General features: G+C 38.6%; 1 protein-coding gene across 1 annotated transcript; it reads right to left on the reverse strand.

The window, feature by feature from the left end:
- Positions 1-5,383: 5,383 nt before the first annotated feature.
- LOC127440817 (gastrula zinc finger protein XlCGF57.1-like) lies at positions 5,384-7,327 on the reverse strand. The gene is made up of 2 exons (XM_051697748.1): positions 7,202-7,327; positions 5,384-6,900 (listed from the first exon to the last, which is right to left on the reverse strand). The coding sequence occupies exons 1-2, from the start codon at positions 7,296-7,298 to the stop codon at positions 5,810-5,812; spliced, it is 1,188 nt and encodes a 395-aa protein (XP_051553708.1). The 5' UTR covers positions 7,299-7,327; the 3' UTR covers positions 5,384-5,809.
- Positions 7,328-11,098: the final 3,771 nt, after the last annotated feature.

An 11,098-nucleotide genomic window follows, 5' to 3' on the forward strand; every position in this document is an offset into this window, starting at 1 on the left:
TATATAAAAGATATTTTATATTTTTGCATGATCAGTCATATTTTCAAAATCAATGTCAACATTTCACAATTTCTGCCAGGGTATGCAAACTGTATCATGAGGGGTGCCAGCAGCTTGCAACATCCCTTCAAGATCTATAAAAAAAAAGCCCTGATCATCAACGTTAGGTGTGTAAATATTAGCCAAAATAAGACTTTGCACCTGAATTTCTGCTAAAACTATAATGACTCTTCCTAATTTATCTTTAATTTGTTTGAGATATTTGAATTGTAGATGCTTACTTATCAGTGTAATGACTCCCCTGCTCTTACTTCAGCCAACACTAAAGAAAACATGTCCACCCATATTAACATTTGACATTATTAAAAATTTGAGAAAAATTAGATTGTGTCAAAAACAAAATTATGAAAACCACATTCCAACATTAGTGCAACAATCAAACCCCGAACTTCCCCCAGAACCAAACAAACAGCAAAAAGAAAAACTGGCATCCATCCCTCTGAATTCAAACAGTCCATGTACGCCTATGAGAGCCCCCGCGACAACTTTGCCGTTGGATTGCTCAAGTCCGGTGTTTCTATAAAAATTGAGACAGAATTACACAACAAAAGATAATCTATAAAACAAACTCCAGCTAATAGGCGGAACCAGCACAATAAGAAGCAAAAAGCGCTCAGTATCCTCGAACAGTCAAGTGAATGTTCAGTGAGTCGGTCCACTCGGCTGCAATGTGAGTACCACAAAATAACTTACTCCATTGACTTTATAAAGGACATCACTTGCTGTGGTCATGTGAATGTTTTACATCCATGCTTAGCATCTATTCTCAATTTGGCCGGGAACTTCAGTGCAAAAGCGACCTTCCATTGATGTAAGAGTTTCTTGCATTCCTTGAATCAGTCACGTTTCTCTCTTGTCAAATTCGCAAAGTCTGGGAACAAGAAAATGCTGTGGTTCTTCCAAAAAAGCCTTCCTTTACTCCTCGCCTCACATACACAAGATCTTTATTGAATGATATTTTTTTAGAAGAGTATCTCAGCTCTGTAGGTCCATACAATGCAAGTGAATGGTGGCCAGAACTTGAAGCTCCAAAAAGCAGGTAAAGGCATCATAAAAGTAATGCATATGAGTCTCATGGTTTAATCAATGTCTTCTGAAGTGATCCAGTTGGTTTTGGGTGAGAACAGACCAATATATAACTCCTTTTTCATTGTACATCTTGCCATTGCAGTCTCGGTGCATGAGCATGATTTCTACATTGATTACACTTCCTAGTGCTTGACGTATGCACAGAGTGCTAGATGGTGCAAGGAAGTGTAATCGAGCTTGAAATCATGATCGCCAAGGAGGCTGCTGATGTGATTCATAGTGAAAAAGGAATCATATTTTGGTCTCTTCTCACCTAAAACCGACTGGATCGCTTCAAAAGACATGGATTAAACCACTCTAGTCTTATTGATTACTTTTATGATGCTTCCATATGCTTTTTGGAGCTTTAAAGTTCTGGCCACCATTCACTTGCATTGTATGGACCTACAGAGATGAGATATTCTTCTAAAAGTCTTCCTTTGTGTTCTGCAGACAACGGAAAGTCATACACATCTGGAATGGCATGAGGGTGGGTAAATGAGAGAATTATAATTTTTTTGGGGTGAACTACACCTTCAAGAAAACCTTTAGATATAACTGTAAGCATATTGTCACTAAGGGTTTACTTAAGGGGTTTCTTGCAAATAAATGTTATTTGCAAAGGAAAATAATTTATCAATTATTTTACTCTGTCCTCTATTTTCAAGGGTAACATTATTTATAAAATGACTACTGTGTGAGAGATAAAAAAACCTTGCAATATGTTTTGCGCTCCTTCGTGATATATTAACCATGGTTTTACTTTAGTAATATTGTATAAAACATTACTTTATTAACCATGGTAAATCTTGTGGTGAGGTTTTTTTCAAATACCATAGTTAAACAATGGTTTCTGTAGTAAAACAAGGTTTAATATTCATAAAGGTTCAATTTCTTTTTTCAGCAGTAACAAGTTTAATTAAGGTAATAAATCCAGAGGAACCACAAAATTCTAATGTTATTACCATACTTTTCATTGTCCTGTGTTATTACAATGGTTTTACTACAAATACCTTTGTTCAACTATGGTTACTGTACTAAAATAATAATCTTTTTTTTTTTTTTGCGAGGGAATGCAAAATATTTCAAGGGGAAAAAAAAAAAAAAAATCGCTCTCTCTGTCCTCTTAAACCTGTGTTATTCTTTTGTGAATCACAAAAGATATTGCAATATTGAATTTCAGTTAAGAACTCACTTTAAAAGAAAAGATGCAATGAAAGAAAATGGTGACTGAGAATGTCAGTCACTAATGTTCTGCCTTATCTCCTTTGTTTCATAGAATAAAAATGTCTACGATTCAGAACAACATGAGGGTGTGTATATGATGACAGCATTTTAATTTTATGGATGAGCTAACTCTTAAATCTGTAACATTGACACTAGCTTTAAATTAGCCTATAATTTGTTATTATACATTCATTTTTTAATGCAAAAGCGTGAAGACATTTGTTTCTATAAGTGACTTAAGTCTTAAGATTTCTATACAGTAGAAAAAGTAACTTCAAAAAATTATTTGTGAATGTATATTTTCTATAAATAGAGTAACTGAATGTGCTGTGTGTTTAGTAAAGAGTAAATATATAGGTTGATTTATTCATTTTAAAGTATTTGGGATTTTAAAAACAAAAATAGAAAATATATTGATTGTATAATGTTTCACCCCACTGAAATCAACGTCGTTTCAATGGCACGTAAGCAAACCAATTAGATAAAATCAACACAGTTTTAGTGTATAATCTATGACGTCGTTTTACCCAACTGAAATCAACGTGGTTTCAACGCAAGTTAAACAAACCAATTAGATCAATTTTATGTTCGTTTTCAATGGCGTGAACGACATCGATGAGCAAAAAGATGTAGAATCAACGTTGGAGATCAGCGTAGTTTCAATGACACGAGAGACATTGATTCTACATTTATTCTATGTCAGTTTGCTATCTGGGTGGTTACTGCTTATCTGTCTCTTTTGCACTTTTTCCACGTGTGACCCCACGCCCTTCTGCGATTTTTGGGGAAACCATTTGCTCTAAAAGCAAATGTTATTTTATTTGCATGTTTATTAGGTGCTACTAGTTACAAATCAAAAAGGGGAATGGAAAATGCCCACAGCTGTCACCCTCAGGTCTCAGGAGGTTAATGCTGCAGGATATGTTTGGCATATCTTTACATATTCTGTACATTTAATTGCTTTAGATAACATTATAATTTGCACAGTATTAAATTATCATTTTGTCTTTCCAGCCATTTTTTATTTAACTTTGTCACTGAAAAATGTGGACATCAAACTAAACAGCCATCTGCTTTCTTTATGTCCTCAAAGACATGTAGATCACATATACGGTATGCATTCAGCACTTCACTGGAAAATGTTGCTATTTTAACAGTAATTTCCACAAGAGGAATCCTGGTCTTTAAGTTAGATCTTGCGTTTGCAGATCATGTAATGGTCAAAGTACACTGCAGAGGTGACACGATTCTCTCCTGAAGAAAGGCTCTTCTTGCTGGCTTTTGACGTGAGTGCCTTTCAGGTAATATAAGAGTTCACTGTCAATAAAAACAAAATGTTTCTAAATCTCTGCACATCCTTTTCATGCTTCTGTCTTCTCCCTTGTTCAGTGAGCTGCATCTGTTTCTCTTCCCTAATGACTTCATGACTACAGTCACCAGAGATAGTGAACTGACTAAACTGGAGTAACATTAAAGAAGTATTGACCCTGAAATTAACATTGCTTACAATGAATGTTTTGGACAGTAATTTTTAAATTAATGTGTAGGTTACTTGATTGGGTGAAACTCTTTCCACATGAAGTGCAGTGGTATGGCTTCTCTCCAATATGCACTCACTCAAGTCTTTTCAGGGTTCCAAAGGCATTGAAACTCTTTCCACAAAAAGAACACACGTAAAGCTTCTCATTTGCATGTGCAGGTGTTCTTTTAGCTGTGATGCACCTGTAAACGTCTTGCCACACTGATCAGAGTTAAATGGCTATAATTCAGAATGAGAGAGCAAATTCTTAAAAACTTAAGTGGCACGAGATGCATGACAATGGTCAAAGGCATTAGACTAGTGCCATGGTACTCAACAGGCATCCCAATCAATCTTTTTGAGGCCCGCATGCTATTGTCATCACATAAAAATCTTAAATGCGCATGAATTTTGAGGTGTCAATTTTCTAGAACATTTACAGAAATTTTGTGTTGATATATTGCTGGACCATTATAAAAGAAAAGGCTAATTGATGAAAGGAATTAAACTACAAAGCCACGAAAGTAAATCTAATTGTAAGCCACTGTATATAAAATTAAAGCTACATCCACACTAATCCTGATACATTTTAAAACACGTTTCAGTTTTCAAAGCACACTCCGTCCACACTGCTGTTTTTAAACATTTTCCAAAAGTTGCTCGTCCACACCTAAATGTATGAAAACACTTAAATCCCCTTATTGCACATGCAAAAATTACTGGTTCAATGTATGGTCTGAAACCCAATCGTCCTCGTGTTCCACCGCCAGCCAGCAATTTCAAGTAAACTTCCCGTCACATTTGAAGGAACACACTTTGAAGGTTGTACAAAGTAACATTTATCTTTAACAACACTATCAAAGTGAATATCAGGCAAAACAACGCCACTAAAACATGGGCCGCCATCTTGATTGTTTTGGGTTGGATGGATCAAAGACTGTGTCACATGACAACAAATACAGCATTGTTATCAGATATCAATGGGTGTGTTCGACTTCATGCAGCGCTGCGCAGTCCAATCGGCACTGGACTTGTAGCAGTGCATGTCGGTTAGAAATTTTGTCCGACTCGAACCGGCGCACCGCCGCGTCGCCGTTACCTATGCCATCAAAGTACCACGAGCGATTTGAGAGCAACTGGCTGATGCAGCCTCTGCAGTTGCTCCAGGGGAGCTGCACAAGCTCTAATGTCAACACAGTTCATTCATGACTGGCCAGACTCACAACATGACAACGGTTACAAGTATTTCATGGGCTGTGTTCACAATTGCATACTTCACATACAACTCTTACTACTTCTATATCTGTCTATGGCAGAAATAAGAGTAGCGTGGTAGTATGCCATAACCATGGTGTTTATTCTGACGCCTTCAGTTCTGCGAAAACTCACTATAACCGTACATCATGTTTATATCATGCAATATTATGTTTGTCATAGTAATATGTTTATTCATAAAAAATTACATTATTAAAAATACTGACTATTATTGTTATTAAAATAATACAGGCTTTTATTGGATTTTCTTATACAAACAACAGGCACTGTTTTAAGCAGCACATAACCTTTTCAAATAAACAATGTTTCTGGTTATTTTATTTAAAATTCAAACATCTGTCTGTCTATCTGTATTCAACTTCGTCTGCAATAAAGAAAACAAACATTGCGTGATCTTCCGTGACTGGTGTGGCTTCAGCAGACGATGAGAAGTGCAAGTGTTCAGCTTGACGGCTCTCTTCAACTTCTCTTCAACTGGCAAATCGAGATGCAGTTCAAGTCGAACACACCTTTTGTTTTCCCTGTCCACATCAAAACCTGAAGACGGCGTTTTCACATTTATCCACTTGGGAGAGCATTTTCGAAAAGCTCAGTTTTTGCTGGACAAAAATGCACTTCAGTGTGGACAGAAGGCCAAAATGTAGAGAAAAAGATGTAATTTCAGGTGAAAGGCTTCTCTCTGGTGTGAATTCTGATGTGTTGCTTAAGATATCTTTTATGTGCAAAACTCTTCCCACATGAAGTGCATTTGAACTGCTTCTCTCCAGTATGCACTCTTTCGTGGTTTTTCAGGTTCTCTGATGCAACAAAAGTCTTTCCACAAAAAGAACACACGTGAGGTCTCTCATTTGCATGAGATGTCAGGTGTAACTTTAGATTTGATGCCCTAGTAAATGTCTTTCCACACTGATCACAGATAAACGGTTTTAATCCAGAATGAATTTGTTGATGACCTCTGAGGTGGCTTGGTTGTGTGAAACTCTTTCCACACAGTGAGCATGTGAAAGGCTTTTCTCCAGTGTGAATTCTCATGTGACGCTGAAGATTTCCTTTATGTGCAAAACTCTTCTCACATGAAGTACAGTGGTATGGCTTCTCTCCAGTATGGACTCTCTCGTGTGTTTTCAGGTTTCCTGATTTAACAAAACTCTTTCCACAAAAAGAACACACGTGAGGACTCTCATTTGCATGAGATGTCAGGTGTAACTTTAGATTTGATAACCACATAAATGTCTTGCCGCACTGATCACAGTTAAATGGCTTTAATCCAGAATGACATTGTTGATGAACTCTGAGATGGCTTGGTTGTGTGAAACTCTTTCCACACTTAAGACATGTGAAAGGCTTTTCTCCAGTGTGAATTCTAATGTGACGCTGAAGACTTCCTTTATGTGTAAAACGCTTTCCACATTGATGGCAGGTGAAAGGCTTCTCTCCAGTGTGGATTTTCATGTGAACCTCAAGATGTCCTGCTTGTGTGAATCTCTTTCCACACTGCGAGCATGTGAATGGCTTCTCTCCAGTGTGAATTCTCATGTGACGCTTAATATCTGCATTACATAAACTCTTTCCACAGTGAGAGCAGGTGAAAGAATTTTTGTCTCTTGTTCTTCGAGTTCTTTTTAGTGAGAAATTATTTTCAGTCTTTGAGCCACTTAAAGATACTTCACTAGTGATTAAATTATCAGATTTATGATCATACTTCTCCACGTCATTCAGTTCTTTCCTTTCCTCTTTTACTTCTATCAAGTCTAAAATAAAAACAGTAAATTGAGACAAAATGTAACCTGAGACAAATTTGAAAAAAAGAAATACAATTAAACACCAACATAACACCTGTAAGCAGCAAAGGCTGAGTATCTCCTTTGTGATATTTAATATGCTGAAGGTTAGTTCTCTCATTCTCATGTAGATTCTGGTATTATTTGTTTGTTTAACTATAATTGTACTGTTTCTATAATTTTCAAACAACAGTTGCCAGATCTAGTGAACTGTATGAAGCTTTATCTCAATTTCCTCAACAGTCATGAAGAATTAAGAATGGACACCAACCTCTTTGTTTCTCAGTATCTTCATGTGTCATTCTGCATGGTTCTGTAATTCTGATGTCTTCACTCTCCTCTTTAAACTCCTCTTTAACAGACTGCATTTTTGCAATAGTATATCCATAGACTTCAGTGGTTACATGGAGTTGATTCTATACCACGTTCTTTCTTTCTTCACTTGTAGGATGATGGAAATAATCACATTATTTATTACTGAATTCCTGTGGGAGTGTCTTCGCTACAGCAGTGAATCAGGATCACTGTGTGATGGAGGAGCACATCTGCCAAAAAATAAAAATAAATAGTAGTGACCAGTTTCCTTAATTTATACAATATCCTATTGTTGTAGGAAATGCTATCACCATAGCTAAGCTTTATGGCATATAAAATACCCTCAACAATTATATGGATTAAAGCGGGGATTATTCAACATTCATTTACATTTATACATTTGGCAGACACTTTTATCCAAAGCGACTTACTGCATTCAAAGTATACATTTTATCATACAGAGATAAGAAAATGGGTGAGAAAACAGCTGCAATATTTTCGGCACAGGAGCCCGGTGGGATTGTTGTAAAAAGTAGTGTATGGTAATATACACCAGAAACATGAGTAACATGCAATGCCATGGTGATGAAAATAATTTGATTAAGGACAGGAGTTGAGTAAATGATCAGTTAAGATGAATGGAAAAGGTTTCTTTTTGCATTTACTGACTGATGGAGGACATGGACATTGAGGAAGACATTACAGGTATAGTATGAACACAATAACCTGTAGTGGGTTATATCTCATTACTAGGAAGGGGCCCTCTCTTCAGGTGAGGCTTTACCCCTCACCAGAGCCAGTGACTCAACACCCCAAGCATGGCTGAACAATTAACCAAAATAAAATAGAAATCGCGACCCAGTGCGATTTTCAAACAGCTAGGACTGCGATATAATTAAATAAATAAATTCTCAACTCTGTAGTGCTTTCTTAGATACATGTAAACGGGATCATTGAAACCACGTGTAATACAGAGTGGTTCTGTGCTCCATACTCACAAACTCTATCTATCTGGTGCCCTGAGTGACAGATGTGTTCGGAGTTCATTTAGGTGTGCTAACGTGCACCGAGCGCATTTAAAGTGCTCCAGATTTACTTTAATAGCAACAATTTACTATTGAAGGGGTGAATATTCAATTCCCCTAAACAAGAGAATATCTGTTTACTAAAACCAAATGATCAGAGATTGCCAGAGGAAACAAAGCGACAAATGACCCAATGACAAGTAAGACTCTCCAGTAGCCAAAAGGGGTACCTTAGGCGGAACCTAAGGCAGGGCATCACCGCCCTGGAAGCCTGCCCAAGAAGGGAGGTGTGATATGTGTTAAGTGGATGGATGCTTTTAGGCCGGAAGCATCAAAAGGGAGGTCTACAGGAATCTGCCCAAAAATTGTTCCACTCAACCCAACTGCATTTTAATAACCACATTACTAAAACAGCTTATCACAGGGTTAAATACCAAACATTCCGTCACTGTGCCATCAGCGGAACATACCCTGTGTACAATATTATTTATAGAATGGTTTTGGAGGTAGGCTATCCCTCCATCAGTGCTCAGACTGTCTGCAATAGGCTGAGAGAGGCTGGACTGAGGGTTTGTAGGCCTGTTGTAAGGCAGGTCCTTACCAGACATCACCGGCAACAACATCACCTATGGGCATAAACCCGCCTACGCTGGACCAGACAGGACTGGCCAAAAGTGCTCTTCACTGACGAGTCACGGTTTTGTCTCACCAGGGGTGATGGTCGGACTCGCGTTTATCATCGAAGGAATGAGCATTACACCGTGGCCTGTACTCTGGAGCGTGATCAATTTGGAGGTGGAGGGTCCGTCATGGTCTTGGGTGGTGTGTCACAGCATCATCGGACTGAGCTCGTTGCCATTGCAGGCAATCTCAATGTTGTGCATTACAGGGAAGACATCCTCCCTCATGTGGTACCCTTCCTGCAGGCTCGTCCTGACATGACCATCCAGCATGACAATGCCACCAGCCATACTGCTCGTTCTGTGCGTGATTTCCTGCAAGACAGGAATGTCAGTGTTCTGCCATGGCCAGTGAAGAGTCCGGATCTCAATCCCATTGAGCACGTCTGGGACCTGTTGGATCGGAGGGTGAGGGCTAGGGCCATTCCCCCCAGAAATGTACGGGAACTTGCAAGTGCCTTCGTGGAAGAGTGGGGTAACATCTCACAGCAAGAACTGGCAAATCTGGTGCAGTCCATGAGGAGGAGATGCACTGCAGTACATAATGCAGCTGGTGGCCACACCAGATACTGACTGTTACTTTTGATTTTGACCCCCCCTTTGTTCAGGGTCATCTTGAATCTTTTTTATGTTCATAAAGATATTTACACGTTAAGTTTGCTGAAAATAAAAGCAGTTGAAAGTGAAAGGATGTTTCTTTTTTTGCTGAGTTTACAATGACATTGATAATTCATTTAGCCCGGCTCCTGGAGAATATGCATTTATATTTGTAACGGGGTAAGGGATGGGCAAGGAGGCGGCGGGAACCGGCTGAGCAGTCAATGAAACTTTAATGCCAAACTCAATTTAAAACAACATAAAACATAAGGCGCGCACACACAGCGGCCATGTGCGTCTCTCTCTCGCTCTCAAACTGGTGTCTCTGGCTCCCCTTTATCTTGCTCTCCCACTGATCAGTTGACTCAGCAGTGGCTGTGCACTCTCACGACAGCAAGGAGGATGAGAGCATTTAACTGCATTAAAATGCTGTTGTCCACTCAACTTCAAACAACAGAAACTTCAATTTTCAAAATAAAAGCTTCCACCGAAATAAAGGCTTGAGGGTTTACCAGGACTGCATATTAAGTTAAGAAATTAAAGAAATAAAATGACTATTAAATAATAAGAAATTATAATAGTGGGGCCTGGGTAGCTCAGAGAGTATTGACGCTGACTACCACCCCTGGAGTTGTGAGTTCGAATCCAGGGCATGCTGAGTGATTCCAGCCAGTTCTCCTAAGCAACCATTTGGCCCGCTTGCTAGGGAGGGTAGAGTCACATGGCGTAACCTTCTCGTGGTCACTATAATGTGTGGTTCTCGCTCTCGGTGGGGTGCGTGGTGAGCTGTGCGTGGATGCCGCGGAGAATAGCGTGGGCCTCCACACGCGCTACGTCTCCATGGTAACGCTCAAGATGCCACGTGATAAAATGCACGGATTGACGGTCTCAGACAAGGAGGCAACTGAGATTTGTCCTCCACCACCCGGATTGAGACGAGTCACTACGCCACCATGAGGACTTAGAATGCGTGAACTGACCCTTTCACAAATTGGACAACATTTTCCCCCCCCCCACCCCCTCAGTTTCACCGTTTCATTTATTTAGTAATGTTCTTTTTAGAGGACTCAAGTGAGAACACCCTTTCTAGAACAGTATTTCTGGTTGGCAGTAAAGCATGGACAAAACATGGTTTAATTTTGGTTAAAAGGAATCACGTTTTTTGTTTTAGGTTTATCATATCGAGGTTCAAATCGCATTCACAATTTTTTAAATAATCGTAATTAGACTGTCAAAATCATTCAACCCTAACCCCAAGTTAAGGGTGAATACTCCCATCTGGAGACCAGTTGTTGATTTTTATTTTTTTTTTTATTAATTTTTTCAGTTATTTAAAATTTAGGGCTTATTTAGTAGTTGCTTAATATTCATGTTTGTTTAAATGCTAGTCAGTGGGTACATAATTTTAAGAGGATTAAATGGAGAAAGATGCAAGTGCGGGAGGGAGAATTTAGGATAATGTCCTTAAATGTGAATGGATTGGGAAATCCAGTTAAAAGGGCTAAAGATATAACCGAATTTTTTTAAAAAAATTTTTTACAAGAAACAACT

Source organism: Myxocyprinus asiaticus, chromosome 5 (genome assembly GCF_019703515.2).
Source record: "Myxocyprinus asiaticus isolate MX2 ecotype Aquarium Trade chromosome 5, UBuf_Myxa_2, whole genome shotgun sequence".
Lineage (NCBI taxonomy): Eukaryota > Metazoa > Chordata > Actinopteri > Cypriniformes > Catostomidae > Myxocyprinus > Myxocyprinus asiaticus.

Coding starts and splice junctions, on each gene's coding strand:
- LOC127440817 (XM_051697748.1), bottom strand. CDS start 7,298: ATGCAGTCTGTTAAAGAGGAGTTTAAAGAGGAGAGTGAAGACATCAGA. Junction 6,901..7,201: donor AGATACTGAGAAACAAAGAG/GTTGGTGTCCAT, acceptor TTTTTATTTTAG/ACTTGATAGAAGTAAAAGAG.